At 49.7% G+C, this 18,323-nt stretch overlaps 1 protein-coding gene across 1 annotated transcript in view; it reads left to right on the top strand.

Moving 5' to 3' along the window:
* Positions 1–17,957, top strand: part of STX8 (syntaxin 8) — a 330,835-nt gene extending 312,878 nt beyond the window's left edge. The window contains exon 8 of the mRNA XM_025363339.1: positions 17,786–17,957. Coding sequence (XP_025219124.1) covers positions 17,786–17,853 — 68 coding nt within the window. The 3' untranslated portion in view covers positions 17,854–17,957. The remainder of the gene's footprint in view (positions 1–17,785) is intronic.
* Positions 17,958–18,323: the final 366 nt, after the last annotated feature.

Genomic DNA, 18,323 nt, shown 5'->3' with positions numbered 1-18,323 from the left:
CTCTCGATTTCAGCCACCAGCTGGTGGCCAGCACTTTGCGGCTCTCAGCCAGCACGGCACTGAAGTGAAATGGCCACTAATACAGGCAAGCATCATCAGTTTCAGAAGCACACTTCTCATCTGGGCGTAGAACAGTCCAGAGGGGCCATCTGAGGAAGAGCTGCTGTCCAGGAGGTGGCTCACTGCTTCTCACTTCAGAAAGGACCCCATGTCCTCACAGACCAAGCAGGCTCCAGTTCGCTGGCTGGGGCACCCCTGTTCTGGAAAGTGCTGGCACCCACTGCCAACTTCTTCCTGTCCAACTCTCCTTTTTCTCCACTCCATAATAACACCCCTCTCTGTTTCCAGTTGTCATTACATCACCCTTCATTCCAACCAACTTTCGTAATGTGTTATTTCTAAGCCTACATCTTATTAACGTTTAAGGATGGCAGTTTCCTGATGGCGTGTAGGAAGGCACCCTAGTCTTACCCGCAGTGTTTCCAAATCCCACTCTAGGGTGTCTGGTTTCTGGACCGTATCAGCACTCCCTCCCCGGTGCCCCCAGGACTCAAGGGAAAGGGGGTGTGTGACTTTCAGCCACTCCGTGTGATGCGCAATAGGGCAAGAGGAGCTAGATTTTCTTTCTAGCACTTACCACCTTCTAGTCCACTACGTTGGTTACTGATTGGGGTTTTTGTCTGTCTTCACACACTGAAGCCCCCCTCCAACGCCCCCAACAAACACACACTAGGATGTCAATTCGGTGAGGCCAGAGCTTCTTGTCTGGTTCATTGTTGTAGCCCCAGTGCCTAGAACAGTGCCTGGTAGGTGCTTAAGCAACATGTGTTCGATCAAAAGCCACAAGGGACACAGAGGACACCAGTGTTATTTCTGCTTTCCCAACCATGCCAGGAGTGAGGGCCTTCTGTTTCATTTGTTGAAGAAACGTGTATGGAGCTGGTCAGTGTGTAATGTATATATAATGTATACAACGTGGATAGCAAGTGCCTAGCGCCAGTCATGGTGCCGGGCATGGCTCTTGTTAGAAGCACTGTGGTGGCAGGGGCAACATGCATTTGCCCGGGACCTGCCTGAGCCAGGCCCCCAGTCGGCCCGTCCACAGTGTGCCCAGGGAAGGAGGGATCCCCAGTGGGAAGGCTCTAAGCGACTAGCATGTTCCATCCAGAGTGCTCTTGTTAGCTTCGTTTCAAGAGGGTGAGCTCTCCTGCCCCCATCTGGGCCCCAGATACCTCTTGCCCTAGAACTGGAGCTTATCTCATATTGACTTTAACTCTTTAGGACATCTGTAGTATGAATCAAAGATTGCTTATAAAATAATAGGATATGTGACCCTGAAAGAGAAGAGTCTGGAATTTGGGAAGGTGGCAGCTTTTTTTTTTTTTTTTCTTTTCAGACAGGGTCTTGTTCTCTTACCCAGGCTGGAGTGCACTGGCACAGTCGTGGCTCACTGTAGCCTCCACCTCCTGAGCTCAAGTGATCCTCTCACCTCAGCCTCCTGAGTACCTGGGACCGCAGGTGTGTGCCACCACACCTAGCTAATTTTATTCTTATTTTTTGGTAGAGATGAGGTCTCCCTATGGAGCCCAGGCTGGTCTCAAACTCCTGGGCCCAAGCGATCCTCCTGCCTCAGCCTCCCAAAGTGCTGGGATTACAGGCGTCAGTCACTGCGCCTGGCCTTTCTTTTCTCATCTTCTTTATTTTCCAAAGTTACTATGATATAAGCATATTGTTTTAAATGCTTTTTCTACTTTAAAATTTAAAACCATGTGAAGCATTACTAGTTCACTAAAGATGCCCAGAAAAGGATTTGCCTTTTTGTTCTTATATTACTGCTGAGAACTGTTGTTTGCAATTTGGCAGAACTTCCCCATTCTGATTATCTATTGCTGTGTGTAAAAAATCAGGCTGGGTGCAGTGGCTCATGCTTGTAATCACAGCACTTTGGGAGGTCGAGGAGGGAGCGCTGCTTGAGCCCAGGAGTTTGAGACCAGCCCTGGGAACACAGGGAGACCCCATCTCTACACAAAATCTAAAAATTAGCCAAGTATGGTGGCATGCACGTGTGGTCCCAGGTTCTCAGGAGGCTGAGGTGGGAGGATCACTTGAGCTCAGAAGGTGGAGGCTACAGTGAGCCGTGACCATGCCACTGCACTCCAGTCTGGGTGACAGAGTAAGACCCTGTCTCAAAAAAGGTAAAAGATCACCCCAAAATTTGGCAATGCAAACCAATTGTTTTGCTACGCTTCTCAATTCTGTGGGTTAGGAATTTGAAAAGGGCTCTGCTGGCTGGCTCTGGCTCAAGTGTTTCATGCAGTTGTAATAGTCAGTACAGTGGGGAAGCTGGAACCCAGTGGGGCTGGCTGGGCATCTCTTGACTGTCTCTTCTCATGGTCTCAGGGTCCTTCCATGCGGTCTCTCCATTTGGACTAATTGGGCTTCCTTGCAGCATGGCAGCCTTATGGCAGTTGAACTACTCACAGGGTGACTATCCCAAACAAGCAAGGTGGAAGAAGGGTGTGTCATCTTTATGACCCAGAGTCAAAAGTCACAGAGTGTCACTTCTGCCATACTCTATTGGTGAGGTAGTCACAAAGGGCTTATCAGGTTCAAGGGGAGGGGACCCAGATCCTACCTCTTGATAAGAGCAATGTCAAAGTCACATCTTATGAAGAGTATCTGGATTGGGAGAGATAAATGCAGTCAGAAAATATAATCAGTGAGACTATCAAAATAAAAAATGCACGTACTCTTTGCTCCAGGATTCCATATGTAGGAATCTGTCCTACAGAAATTCGTGTACACATGCACAAAAGTTTATGTTCAAAGATGCTTACTGCAGCATTCCTTTTCATGGCAAAAATTTTGAAATAACCTCAAAGTCTAGTAACAGGGTATCTTTTGAACAAATTAAGGCATAAAATAGTCTGCAGCCACTAGAAAGATTGAAGGTAGGTCTGTGTAAAAGTCATTTAAGACAAATTAAGTGAAAAAAGCTAGTCATTAGATACTACTTATATTAGAATTCCGCATGAGATGGAGTTTCATTCTTGTTGCCCTAAAGTGCAATGGTGTGATCTCAGCTCATTGTGACCTCCGCCTCCCAGGTTCAAGTGATTCTCCTGCCTCAGCCGCCCGAGTAGCTGGGATTACAGGCATGTGCCACTATGCCAGGCTACTTTTTTTGTATTTTTAGTAGAGGATGGGGTTTCTCCATTTTGGTCAGGCTGCTCTTGAACTCCCGACCTCAGGTGATCTGCCCGCCTCAGCCTCTCAAAGTGCTGGGATTACAGGCGTGAGCCACCGCACCCGGTCCTATTTGCTTGTTTTTTAGAGACAGGATCTCACTCTGTCGCCCAGGCTGGAATGCAGTCAACAGGTATTTCTGTTGGGACTTTAGCCCCTTCAGAGTAAGGAGATGCAACCGACACTGGGTGTCCTCAGAGGCAACATCTTGGGACTGTCCTTTCAAGACTAAAGTAGTAAAGTAAAAGCATGCTAGTGTGACTTTTATGTTTTCCCAATTATCTAGACACAAATGGTGATTTTTGCTGATCTCTCTGCTAAAAGATCTTGGTTACAAAAAAGCAGAAATGACTTTGGCTCGTTTAGGTTAAAAAACATGTCATTTGGGGCCGAGCGTGGTGGCTCATGCCTATAATCCTAGCACTTTGGGAGGCCAAGGAAGGTGGATCACAAGGTCAGGAGATCACGACCATCCTGGCCAACATGGTGAAACCCCATATCTATTAAAAGTATGAAAATTAGCCAGGCATGGTTGCACAGACCTGTAGTCCCAGCTACTCAGGAGGCTGAGGCAGGAGAATTGCTTGAACCCGGGAGGCAGAGGCTGCAGTGAGCAGAGATCTCACCACTGAACTCCAGCCTGGTGACAAAGCAAGACTCCATCTCAAAAACAAACAAACAAAAAAACACGTAATTTATCTGAGTAATGTTGAGTTATTTGCGGGAACCCGAGGGATGATTAAGCCAACCACGTATAAGGACAAGTGTGAACAAAGGCAGGGCCTGGGACCTCCTGAGCTAAGTTTGTAGCCCACCCCTCAAGTGTTACCATTACTGTGACAGCCTCAACTGTGCTTAGTTCAAAATCCAAAATCTCTGGAGAAGAGAACCTGGTTGGCCCAACTTGAGGTCCATCACATCAGCTATGCATATGGAGGCAGGGTTAAGTTGAACACACACGGCTACTGGACTACCCTAGGAATATGTTATTTCGAGGTATGGAACCCAGGGGCTCAATTTGGATCTACCCCATAGTCTTTTGCGTCTTGGTCAAATGATTTCCTGTTAACCAATCAGATAAGCATTTGGTGTATGGACAAAGCCTTATCGTAGGAGCGGTGCCTCTCTGCCTTTGTAGAACTTTGGTACCAATGCCCTGGTGTCTGTCGCCCTGCCAGGTGTCCCTAATTGGTGCCAGGTAAAGTATCCAAATAGGACAAACGGAGGGGTTTGTCATGCTGAATCCACAGCCTGACTGGAACCTTGCAGGAATCTTCTGACAGTCAAGAGGGAATTGTCAAAACAAGATATCCATCACAGAGTTCCTAACTGTCTTTTCAAAGACACTTGAATTTCTGCCAGATTCCAGACACATTCCCATTCCCAGGGGTAACACACAGCACAATGAAGGGGTATTTCTTAGCAAATATTGACGTGCCAGAGAATTGGCATTAAATTACTGGCTCGACAACTCCTAATCTGCTGCTCTCGGTGGCTGATAGGAAGGATTGTCTATTTACAATTGAATTCTGCCCTTGTGGCAATCGCTGAGCTGAGCTGATTTCAGGGATGGGAAATGAATAACACCTTAAAGAACACAGATGGGGCCTAGAAACTATTCAGCACTTTCTGTGCAGGAAGCGGCAACAGTGGCAGAGTTTTTACACGCTCCCTCTAAGGAACGGCTGTCACATGCAGAGTTTCCTGTTTGTGTTGGGCGTGGGTAGAGATAGAGTTGATTTTCCGCCTTTCTCATGAGACCTGCAGATCCACGAAGAACGAGGTGTGCGTCTTTGCACCCACTGGACCCAACACACAGTAGGCGCTCAACTTGTTCAGTTCAGTTCTAGTGTGGGTGAGTCTAAGTCTCTTGGGTAAATCTTACCAGGGCTGTGCTGCTATTCAGCGCTGTAACAGCTTCACCAGCCACTCTGACCTGACTCGCCCTGGCCTGGCTGTGAGCTGTCACCTGTGGTCTCCACTGACGAAGCAGCGGCCTCACCAGAGTCCTGTGGCCATGACTGTTGCTACACGGCCACCTGACGCCCGGCCAGGTGCTCGTGCCTGGATCCCAGACCCCAGATCCCAGGAACCTGCCTTTCACTCGGCTGCCGTCTAGCTCTCTGCCCGGTCACCTGCAGTCTTAATTCCTTTTAATTTCCTGTTTCTAGGCCAGTACCTTTTTTTCCTCATCCCAACCCCCACCCTTTCCAGGTCACCTTCTCCTGATTCTCTGGCTCCCCCTGGCCCCCAGATGTCTCTCTTCACACCATTCTCTTTTCTGACAGTTGCTGCCTTCTTTCCAGTCGATTCTTTCCACGTTTCTGCGTTCCCGCAGAGCAGTGCCTCATCAGCCTGGTGCTGGGCACCAGTTCAGGCTGAGTGAATTCTCTCTAGGTGGGGGCCTGGCCTTCTGGGGAGAGGGCTGAGTTGCCAGGGTGAGGAGGGTGCCGGGTGCCTCTCTCTTCCCAGTGTCACCTCAGCACAAACCTGCCCAGGCACATGAGGGACACTGGCCTGGCTTCTCTAAAGGCCACCCCAAAAGATGACAGTTTTGTTTTTTTTTTTTTTTTTTTTTGAGATGGAGTCTCACTCTGTCGCCCAGGCTAGAGTGCAGTGGCGCGATCTTGGCTCACTGCAAGCTCTGCCTCCCGGGTTTACGCCATTCTCCTGCCTCAGCCTCCCGAGTAGCTGGGACTACAGGCACCTGCTACCACGCGCGGCTAATTTTTTTTTTTTTTTTGTAGAGACGGGGTTTTACCGTGGTCTCAATCTCCTGACCTTGTGATCTGCCTGCCTCAGCCTCCCAAAGTACTGGGATTACAGGTGTGAGCCACCGTGCCCGGCCCTTTTTTTTTTTTCGAGACAGAGTCTCAGTCTATTGCCCAGGCTGGAGTGCAGTGGTGTGATCTCAGCTCACTGCAACCTCTGCCTCCCAGGTTGAAGCGATTTTCCTGCCTCAGCCTCCCGAGTAGCTAGGATTACAGGTGTGCGCCACCACACCTGGCTAATTTTTGTATTTTCAGTAGAGACAGAGTTTCACCATGTTGGCCACGCTAGTCTCGAACTCCTGGCCTCAGGTGATGCGCCTGCCTCAGCCTCCCAAAGTGCTGGGATCACAGGTATGAGCCACCATGCCTGTGACCTTCAGGAAGTTCTGACCTTCGGGAAGCTGGTACTTTTCAGAAGAATTTAGCCAGCCTACATTAAGCCAGCACCGGCCATGTACCAGGCCCTGGGCGGTTACAGACATCGTGCCATCCTCTCGCAGCTTTGGGAAATGTATGTGTTATCCTACGTGGCCTCTGAGGAAGCCCAAAAGCAGAGGTGTTGGGTAACTTGCTTGCAGAGGCTAGAAAGGGCGGGCTGGACTCCGCAGGCCCTTCCTCAGCCCACTGTCCTGTGTTCCTCGACCGCAACCTTGTCTAAAGGCACAGACCGTTACATTCAGTCAGCATGATACAAAACTTGAGATCCAGCTAAGATTCTATTTGGGGGCTGATTGTTTTGCCCTGTAACACGTTTCTTTGAGGAGTCACAGGCACGTGTCACAGTTCGTGGCTTGCCATCTTCACCCTGCAGGACGTCCGGGGCCCACCCCGGTTGCCTCCTCCCATCCTAACCTCCCAGCTCCCCCAGTCAGGCCGAGCTCCCTGGTGCTCCCTCCCAGAGAACGTGGCCATTCACCCAGCGCCACTCCTGCCGCCGGCCTCTGCCTTCCTGGGCTCACTGGAGGGAGTGTGGGATGGTCAAGCCTTAGGGGTCTCGGCTCTTCTTTTCACCCTGCTTAACTTCAGAGTCCCTATTTTCTCACTTCTAAACTGGGGGAAATTGCTAGCCTCATTGTCTGATGGTGAAAACAATATGGGACTTGAGTCCTGTCAACTTTCTGAGCGCACGTACCTAATGGCATAACAGTACGTTGATTCTTTTCTTTTTTTGTTTTCTTTCTTTCTTTCCTTCTTTCCTTCTTTCCTTCTTTCNCCTTTCTTTCTTTCTTTTCTTTCTTTCTTTCTTTTTTTTTTTTTTTTTGACACAGTCTTGCTCTGTCGCCCAGGCTGGAGTGCAGTGAGATGATCTCAGTTTACTGCAACCTCTGCCTCCCGGGTTCAAGCGATTCTCCTGCCTCAGCCTCCCGAGTGGCTGGGACTACAGGCACCCGCCACCATGCCCAGCTAATTTTTGTATTTTTAGTAAAGACAGGGTTTCACCATGTTGGCCAGGCTGGTCCCGAACTCCCGACCTCAGGTGATCCACCCGCCTCGGCCTCACAAAGTGCTGGGATTACAGGTGTGAGCCACCATGCCCGGCCTTCTTGACTTTTCTTTTAAGAGGCAAGATCTCACTCTGTCACGCAGGCTGAGGTGCGGTGGTGCAATCACAGCTCACTGCAGCCTTGAACTCCTGGACTCCAGCAGTCCTCCCACCGCAGCCTTGCGAGTAGCTGGGATTATAGCCATGCATCACCACAGCCAGCTAATTTAAAAATATTTTTTGTAGAGGGTGGGATCTCGCATTGTTGTCCAGGCTTTTCTCTTGACTTCTGTTCCTGTGACACTACTGCTATGAATATTACTATTTTTCTTTTTTTTTTAATTTAAATTAGAGACAGGGTTCCACCATGTTACCCAGGCTAGTCTTGAATTCCTGGGCTCATGTGATCCACCTGCTGTGACCTCCCAAAGTGCTGGGATTACAGGCATTAGCCACCATGCCCGGCCACTGTGACTATTATTTTCATTGTCATTGTTGTTATTTATGCAGCATGGCCGAACGCCCAGGCTCCCCTACCCCTGGGTTCCTCGCCACCTTTTCTCCCACATAGCTGAATGTGTTATAAAGCCGGGTGCACCTTGCGGTTTGCTTTAACCCTCTCCTCCTCTGCCTGTGACCCTGTCCTGTGACCCTGTCCTGTGACCCCATCCTGTGACCCCTCTGCTCTGACCTCCACTTCCTCACTGGCTTTAAAAAAAGTCTGGGCCTTTCGCAGTTCCTCTCACCTGATGTCCACTTGGCTGTGCTCTGCCAGCCTGCCGACCGCCGCCAGCGTTCTGCCCAGCACAGCTGCCCTTCCTGTAGCTAATAACTGACACAGAGGCTGCCAGGCATTCCACCCTGAACTTCCAACCTTTCCTGGACGCCCGCATCACCGCCGGGCCGCAGCGAGAATTGCTCCCTCTGTTTCTACACTAAATGCCACCCAGGTGTTCCTCTGTTTTTGCTACTCTTCCTTCTCTTTTGGAGAGAGTGACGTTGGATTTCTGTTGTTAAGCTGAGAGACTGGCTCTGGTGCAGGACATTTATGGAGTACCTGCCACCACTAGGCACCCATTTCAGGCAGGGTGTAATTATTATGAGGAGTAATAATTATTGTTGGGAGAGTTAACATTTATTGAGTGCCAGTTATGTTCTAGAAGTTTCATGCACTGTATCTTTCCCCAATCCTCACAACAAGCCTGTGAAGTCAGGATTTTTCACTCTTGTTTCAGAGATGGTAGAACTGAGTCCCAGAGAGTTAAACTTTCCCAATGTGTCACAGTATACCAGTGGCAGGTTAGAAGTCAGGTCTTCCTGACTGTAAAATCAGTGCCCCTTCCACCACACCAGACTGCATTGATCTGTTTTTGGAGATTCTATGGCCTAAGGAAGGAATTATTAATAAAAAAGAACCTGGTTGGACATGCTGGCTCACGCCTGTAATCCCAGCACTTTGGAAGGCTGAGATTGGCGGATCACCTGAGGTCAGGAGTCCGAGATCAGCCTGGCCAACGTAGTGAAACCCCGTCTCTACTAAAAATACAAAAATTAGCCGGGCACGGTGGCATGCATCTGTAATCTCAGCTACTTGGGAGGCGGAGGCAAGAGAATCACTTGAACCCAGGTGGCAGACATTGCAGTGAGCTGAGATCGTGCCACTGCACTTCAGCCTGGACAACAGAGGGAGACTCTTGTCTCACAAACTAAAATAAAATAAATCTAAAAGATCCTAAAAGGTGGAAGGGAGTCATTTAAGAGCAATGGCCTTGCTGCAGATACCCTTGGATTCCAGGGCAGGCTGGCTGTGTACCAGCTGAGCAGTCTTCACGGTCAGCATATTCATGAAATATGGAGGACAAGCCTTCAAGGCTTCGGCCCTGCCCTGGGGCGGGTGGCAAATGGGCCGAGGCTACACTCAGAGCTCTGAGAGCGGGCAGAGACTCCATTGATGAGTCAGATGCAACCCCGTGGAGCCGCAGAGGAAGGCCGGCCCGCAAAACAGAGAAAGGAAACCTGCAGAGTTGGATGCCAGGCTAAGAACAAAACAAACTCAGAAAACCAGAGATGACTTTTGCCCAGTGTTTAGAAAGCATTCTTCGGGGGAAATTAAAGTGTAGAACCGTGGGGCAAGATAGATTCAAGAGGGGCGTGATCAGAGGCAGGTAGGTCCTCCTCTCCACACCCCCAGTGCCTGGTTTCCCCTAGCACAGCTGAGCAGCGGCTGCAGGAAGGGTGCCACTGTCACCCCCTGGGTCCCCCAGCAGAGCCCACGCAGCCCTGGAGTGGGCAGGTCTGGGCAGAGACCTCAAGCATAGCCGCCATTCTCCAGCCACTCAATCTGGAAATCAGAATGTAAATACGCTCACCTTCTCTGCACGGCGTCTACTGTTTTCTCCGTGTATTTGCCCAGTCGTGGGATTAAAGGGAACATTTACATGAACTTTTGAAGATAAATATTCCAGTTTTGTCTCTTCTCCTGCTTATTCCCCACCTCAGCTCAGGAGTCTGCTGTGAAAAGTCCGTTTGATCAGTGAGAATCAACTGGTTAATACATAAGCAAATGTCACCTATTGAAAGGCACAACTGCCAAAAAAAAAAAAAAAAAAACTGTAGGAGTTGTCCCTAAGAAGTGTACTCTGTTCATCTTTAGAGGTTAGGAGCTACATGGGGGTTGCCAGTTGGCCTAACTCTTGTGGTGTGAAAAGCGAGGCAAACAAAAAGAATATACTTTTTTTTGTTTTTTGTTTTTGTTTTTGTTTTAAACAAAATCTTGCTCTGTCACCCAGGCTGGACTGCAGTGGCGCAATCTCAGCTCACTGCAACCTCCGCCTCCCAGGTTCAAGCGATTCTCCAGCCTCAGCTCACCAAGTAGCTGGGATTATAGGCACCTGCCATCACACCCAGCTAATTTTTGCATTTTTTAGTAGAGACAGGGTTTTGCCATGTTGGCCAGGCTGGTCTCAAATCTCCTGACCTCAGGTGATCCACCCGCCTTGGCCTCCTGAAGTGCTGGGGTTACAGGCGTGAGCCACCACGCCTGACCAGAATATGCATTTTGGTTCAAGACAACCAAGAGTAATGGGCAGATAAGGTGGCTTTCCTTGCAACAAAACCAGATATAAAGATTCCTGGATAAAGCGTCCTTCTTTATCCTCCTCCTTTCCCATCAGCCTACCCGCCACGTTCCCCTGTAACTACAGGGCAAAAGTGGCCAACGCGGAGATCTGCTCACTCTCTTGAAAAGTCAGCCTCCAGATTTCTTTCCCCTCCTTCCCCTCCTCCTCCATGTCAGTAAGCACCGAGAGCTGTTACCTACACCCAACTTGTGGCAGGGGCGTTGGCCGTCCAAGCTCCGTATTTTGCTGGTTTCCAGCGTCTCACTGGAAAAAAGTATGGACCATGACTGCAGATGAACAATCTTCAGGAAACACCGTTCCTGAGAGACTGTGTTTAATATCCTCTCCCAGTTTGAAAAGGAGTTTGTTTTCTTACATCTTTTTTTAATTGCCATGAGCTGGACTTGTAAATATTGTAAGTGGTTGAGTAATACTCATCTGGTAAACTGACCAAAGGAAATGGACATTTTTTTCCACTCTTGGAACCCTGGCATCCCATGCCTGCCCCTGAAAGGGACTCTTGAGTTATTGGAAGGGAAAATACGCCTCGCCAGGTGCCAGCGGGCCCAGGGCAGGAGCTGAGTGAAGCGCAGAGAAACGATCTCGAAGTCGGGAGTCACACCAGGTGTTCTGTGCTAGGGCTGGTGGCAGAGAGCATTCATTGTTTGAGAAGTTGGCAGCCTCCCAGGAGTTCAACTGTCTTTCCTTGTTCTGAAATGTCGAACATTTCCTTAGCTGGGGGAATGGATGAGTAGACCCCCCTGAGGTTTAAGAACTATTCTGAGGCAGAAGAAGTTAAGTTCTGCCTTTCACACGTGACCAGGTACGATGCGAGATCCCATGTCCCTCCAGCAGGAGGGTCGGCTGCGCCCCCAAAACTGGAGCCACTTTCCTACCTCAGAAGAGTCGCAGGCTCTTCCCTGCCTCTGCCTTTAGGAACCGTCAGACCCTTTGTGGTTATGTAGGGGGGAGTGTGTGTGTCTCTTTTTAATGGTGCCTGTTAGTGATACTTACTGAAATATTTGTAGATGACCTATGTCTGGAATTTGCTTCAAAATAATATGCAGGAGACAGGGAGCAGGTGAGGGTTTGCATAAAGCCAGACTGGCCATGAATGGAGCCTTGTGAAAGCTGACAAATGGGCTCATCACCGTTCCGCGTGCCCTTCGGTCTGCTTTTGTATATGTTTAAAATTTTCCATCATAAAAGGTGAAGGAAGGGAAGGAGGGAGGGAGAAAGAAAGAGAAGAGGATGAAGAGAGAAGAAATTCTTTATCCCAGTGTTCCAGCCCCAGCGAGTCTGGGCCTCTCTCCCTGAGGGGACCCCACGCTATCTCGAGTCAGGAGGCCTCCACTCAAGCTGCACTGGTGTAGGGAAGGGTTAGCGTGTGGGCAGAGGGGTCCTACACACCTGGATTCCAATTCTAGTTCTTCCTCTTACCAGCCAGAGGGCCTCAGGTAGGAGAGTTCACCTTCCAGAAGCTCAGCTTCCTCAGATATAAAACAGAGATGAGGGTTATTTACTGTGGAGAATTAAGCCAAGCAGTATACCCATAGCATTTAGCGCCAAACCTGGCACGCGTGACTGTTTCACGAACGGTGTGGCTCAGCTTTCCCTGGCTTCAAAGAGATCCCTGCTTACTCATTCTGAAACATCCTTCAGAGGAGAGAAACGCCATTCAGCAAGGTGCCAGAGCTGGGATCACATTCCTAGAAAGCCAAACTTCTTAAAGAAAAAGGGATTGCCATGATAAGGTAGATAAACACCTTCTCTTTGACGCAAAGAATCCAAAAGACAGCAGTTGGCTTTTGCTTATCGCTGCCACCTGCCATCTTAAAACGACCTCCTCAGTTGACCCTCAGTATACACCGGTTTACTTAAGCCTGTTTAAAGTCTCCCGCTGTTTGCTCTGAAAGGGTTTGAAATTTAAAAACCTTATTTGTCATGGCTCTTAAAATCCCCCTTTTCATCTTTGGACAAGAACCCAGTTTATCACATCTTATCAGCTTACTGTCCAAGATGTCCATCACTCAAGTTCATTTTCATTCATTCATTCATTCATTCATTTTATTTTGAAACGGAGTCTTGCTCTGTTGCCCAGGCTGGAGTGCAGTGGCACAATCTCAGCTCACCACAACCTCCACGTCCCAGGTTCAAGTGATTCTCCTGCCTCAGCCTCCCAAGTAGCTAGGACTACAGGCATGCACCACCACGCCTGGTTAATTTTTGTATTTTTAGTAGAGACTAAAAATCTGGTCTCGAACTCCTGACCTTATGATCCACCCACCTTGGCCTCCCAAAGTGCTGGGATTACAGGCATGAGGCACTGCGCCTGGCCCATTTTCTTTTTTTTTTGGGACGGAGTCTCGCTCTGTCGCCCAAGCTGGAGTGCAGTGGCCGAATCTCAGCTCACTGCAAGCTCCGCCTCCCAGGTTCACGCCATTCTCCTGCCTCAGCCTCCGGAGTAGCTGGGACTACAGGCGCCCGCCACCTCGCTCAGCTAATTTTTTGTATTTTTTTAGTAGAGACGGGGTTTCACCGGGTTAGCCAGGATGGTCTCGATCTCCTGACCTTGTGATCCGCCCGTCTCAGCCTCCCAAAGTGCTGGGATTACAGGCTTGAGCCACCGCGCCCGGCCCTATTTTCATTTTTTATAGATACTGTGTGCCTTGTCATGCCTTTACTGGGGCATAATTTGTCTAATTTACAGTATCTGTGGTAGAAAAATTAGCAGCTTAAGCACCACTGTATTAATAATAATTCCAATAGACCCACCCGCCGTGTGCTAAAACTGTACTCTGAAAGGTCTCTGCAGCTCTTCTGCAGAAGAGCATTCTTCTGTCTTTTTCTCTCTGCAGTATTGTGGGTTGGCATTGACCACTTTTTGAATGTTCTTGCACATTGGCCTTCTTGCCACGTTTTCTCAGCTTCTCCCTCTCTGCTGACCACTCCTTCTGTGCCTCTCTTGTCTCTTCTTATCCCTTCCAAAAATTCAACACATTTACTCATTTGTCTTATACACACACACACACACATACAGGTGTGTTTGCCTCTTTCCTGTGCCAGGGCTCTGTTCTAGGTACGGCGGATATGGCAGTGAACGAGAACCCACAGTCCCTGGTGTAGACGTTCATGTGCCCAAGAGGACAGTCAGTAACTGAGTACCTAAATGATGATTCAAGGCCGGGCGCGGTGGCTCACACCTATAATCCCGGTACTTTGGGAGGCTGAGGAAGGCAAATCACTTGAGGTCAGGAGTTCGAGACCAGCCTGGCCAACATGGTGAAACCTGTCTCTACTAAAAATACAAAAATTAGCCGGGCATGGTGGTGGGCACCTGTAATCCCCGCTACGTGGGAAGCTGAAGCAGGAGAATTGCTTGAACCTGGGAGGCGGAGGCTGCAGTGAGCCAAGATCGCACCACTGCACTCCAGCCTGGATGACAAAGTGAGACTCCATCTCAAAGAAAAAAAAAAAACAAGATTTAATGAGGGTTACCATGGAGACTTAGGGGGGCAAAGAGGGCACAGGTAACTGGAGGACAACAAAGAGTTCCTTAGGAAAGTGCCACTGAGTTTGGGGGATTAACTAGACCAAGAGTGGGGAGCTCCTGGATGGAAAGGATAGCGCGTGTCGAAGCCGGGAGGCAGGGCCCCTACCTTCCGCATCGGCCTGCCAGGGGCTCCGAAGACAGCCAGGATAGCCCAAGCCCAGTGCACAGCGTGCGGCCGCAGGGTTGCTTGGTTAGGTTGTACAGAACCCCCTTGGACACTGTAAAGTTTGGATCTCAATTTCAGCCACTGGAGGATTTAAGCAAGGAGGTGGCCTGATCCGCTTTACATTTTGAAAAGCTTGCTGTAGCCCCATCATGGAGCCGGGACCGAGGAAAGCGGTCCCTCACTGTGGAGAGCCAAATCAGGGATGGCAGTGACTGTGGATGCCTTAAGGCCTCTTCCCTTGGACTTCACGCTCGGGGTGTATGAACTAAAACCAGATGCGTGTTTTCCTCTTCCCAATCCGTTGTCGTTCTTGATTTCTTTGTTCTTGTCACTCGTTCCGCTGTTCTCATAATCACCCTGATTTGACAATTCATGGTCATTCGTATGGGCCTCTGCTCCGGGTCATCAGAGCCTCAGTGTGGAGCCTGCCTTGCTGCACAGAGCTTCTGGGCCCAAGTGTCCTCCCAACTGTGATCCCACCGGAGCCTCAGGAGCAGTGCCTCTTCCTAAAACACCTCTCATCCTCTCCCTCATCTCCTCAGCTGCCGGCCCCTCCCTCTCATCTTAGGGTGAGCCCAGGCCCTGGAGTGCCAGGGATTGCCCCCTCCACCCATCCCCGCCTGTGCCTGCCTCCTCATTCCCATTATCTTCTGCTGTTGTGCAGCGTAAACCTTCACCCAGCCAGGACCAAGTTGTCAGCCAAACGCCACACAGGCACCAGAATAACCGAGAACTAGTGACGGTCCTGCCCAGGGGAGCTTTTGGTCAACCTGACGATGTTTCTGGAGCAGAAATCAGTGAAAAGATTTGTGCTTCTGCTTCTGGCAAGAAGATAGACTAAGATATTCTCACATACACACACATACACACAGACACACACACACACACACCCCTACACACCTACCCCTACCTTCTCGCTGCAAGCATCTTGAAATGTTAGGTAAAATAGTGTAACGCCACCCACAAATGTTAATGCAGAACTGAATTTACAAGGAAGAAAGACAATCCCTAGACGAAAGAAACGAAGAGCGCATTGAAAGCCAGCGCCTAAGTGGACGAACTGATGCTGCAGATGGGCCATTATCAGTCACCGTGATGGAGAGCAGGAGCTAGCAAGCCTCTGGAAGAGGCCAGGTCGTAAACGGTTTAGGCTGTGCAGACCACAGACGGTGTCACATCTTCTTTTACTTTTTTGGCAGCCCTCTACAAATATAAAAACCATCGTTAGCTCATGGGTTGCACAAAAAGCACACCTAGATTTGGCCCATGAACCAAAGCTGGCAGAGCCTTGAGGTAGACTAGGCTGAGGTTTTCGCCTACAGGAAGATGGGGAGAAACCCTGGGGCCCCGAGAGAAGCGTCTCTCAATAGATTGGATCATCAGAGAAAGAGCCCATATTAGACAAATTCAACCACAGTCACAGGTAGATAACAAAGTAGCTTACTGTACCTTTTTTTTTTTTTTCTTTTCTTTTCTTTTTTTTTTTCAAGACAGAGTTTTGCTGTTGTTACACAGGCTGGAGTGCAGTGGTGGGATCTCAGCTGGCTGCAACCTCCGCCTCCCAGGTTCAACAATTCTCCTGCCTCAGCCTCCCGAGTAGCTGGGATTACAGGCGCCTACCACCACACCTGGCTAATATTATATATATATATATATATACACACACATATATATATACACATATATACACACACACACACATATATATACACACATACATATATATATACACACACACACATATATATATATATATAGTTTGTTTGTTCTTGTTTTTGTTTTTTGAGACGGAGTCTGGCTCTGTCGCCCAGGCTGGAGTGCAGTGGCACTATCTCGGCTCACTGCAAGCTCCACCTCCCAGGTTAACGCCATTCTCCTGCCTCAGCCTCCTGAGTAGCTGGGACTACAGGTGCCCGCCACCATGCCCGGTTAATTTTTTGTATTTTTAGTAGAGATGGGGTTTCACTGTGTTAGCCAGGATGGTCTCAATCTCCTGACCTCGTGATCCGCCCACCTTGGCCTCCCAAAGTGCTGGGGTTACAGGCATGAGCCACCGCACCTGGCCTATTTTTTAAATATATTTTTAGTAGAGATGGGGTTTCACCATGTTGGCCAGGCTGGTCTCGAACTCCTGACCTCAGATGATCCGTCCGCCTCAGCCTCCCACAGTGCTGGGATTACAGGCATGAGCCACCATACCCGGCCACCTGCCATACCTTTTTAAGTCTTCTCCATATTCAAAACCATGATAAAGTGCCTCCATGGGTTGAGCTTAAGATTGATACGACCTGATCCACCCTGAACCCTGAGGATCTGGGGAGGGGATTCAGGAAGTCTGTAAACTTGGACAGAAAAGCAAATTGCACTCTTATTTTCACAAATGGCTAATTGAAACAGCATTTCCTTTGCTCACGAACGTATGCCACAGACTACAGTAGTGTTGAGCAGTCCTGTTGGCCACGCAACCACGTGACCCTGCACACGTGGCTCTCCCTGTTACTTTCTGAAGCATTTTCATGGACCTCTCCTCCTCTGCTACCCACCTCCTTCGTGGGGCCTTGGCAGGTCAAGGACTCTTCAGTGAGCAAACTTTTCTTGAGTGCTTGCTTTGTAGTAGGCGCTCCCCATCTCTGTTACGCTGCACCTTGTCGCCGCTGGTACCTGGCGCATGGTTAAGCACTCCTTGTTACATACTAGGCAAGCGAACACGGGAGACAGTGAGCTCATTGCGCTAAGTGAGGGCTGTGTTCACTGGGGCCCACTTCATCAGCATCAGGTGAAGGAACAGGCAATGGTCAGTCCAGGCGCACGACCCAGAGGAAGCAGGGCAGGGCTGGCAGGCAGAGCGGGACCCAGCGTGGGCTGGCGGGGAGGGCCCGTGCTCTCCAACCAAAAACATCAGGAAATGAAACTAGCAAATACTAGCAGAAAAGGTGTGTATTAAAGCAAGCACCTCTATCTGTGAATATTTGTAGAAATGGGTGACTTAAGGATCTTAGACTCAAGAAGACAAGGTGAAGCCATGTGGACAATGGAGAAATGGGTTCTAGAAGGTTCTCCTAAGCCCTTGGCCTTATCAATGCGTCATCAATGCATAATCTGATTGGGTAGCAAGGGTGACTGTCGTGAGCAGCTTCTGCCCTCCCCTGTGGTCCACGGTGTACACAGATGCTAGAGTTAGGGGCATAGCAGGCACCCCGTCCTGGCCTGAGCGCTGCCTGGGGAGGCCTGGCCACACCCAGGCCCCTGCCTTCTGCACTCACCATCCTGCAAAACCAGAGCTGTGTAGCGGCAGCGCCCCAGGCCGCTGACCACCGCTCTCCGCCTCGTACAAGCCGAAGGTTCAGAGGGAACTGCATCCTTCTGACTCTCTGCAGACACTCAGAATGTGTGAAGCTTTTCTGGCAGGAATCATTAAAAGTAGAATTTTCTGCTCCTCTTTTTCAGGGATGATCATGGTGATTTTACTGCTGCTCGTGGCTATCGTGGTGGTTGCGGTCTGGCCGACTAATTGATGGCAGTAAAGAGACCACCAGCTGTGACACCTGCCAATGACAGATACAAGCCCAGCACCCTTTTGGTACGCAAAACCTGCTCTCAATAAATTCCCCCAAAGCTCCGACCCCTTGTGCATTGCTTCAGTAAAGACTTAAAGCTCTGGCCGGGCGCGGTGGCTCACGCCTGTAATCCCAGCACTTTGGGAGGCCGAGGCGGGTGGATCACCTGAGGTCAGGAGTTCGAGACCAGCCTGACCAACATGGAGAAACCCCGTCTCTACTAAAGATACAAAAAAAAAGTAGCTGGGCGTGGTGGCGGGCACCTGTAATCCCAGCTACTCGGGAGGGTGAGGCAGGAGAATTCCTTGAACCCAAGAGGTGGACCATTGCACTCCAGCCTGGGCACCAGAGCAATACTCCGTCTCAAAAAAGAAAAAGCAAAGACTAAAAGCTCTGGAGAGCTGCCTAGAGCACCGGGCCCAGCGTGG

This window comes from Theropithecus gelada, chromosome 16, assembly GCF_003255815.1.
Source record: "Theropithecus gelada isolate Dixy chromosome 16, Tgel_1.0, whole genome shotgun sequence".
Classification (NCBI taxonomy): Eukaryota; Metazoa; Chordata; class Mammalia; order Primates; family Cercopithecidae; genus Theropithecus; species Theropithecus gelada.
The sequence above is the reverse complement of the archived record's forward strand: the minus strand, read 5'-3'. Positions and strand labels throughout refer to the sequence as shown.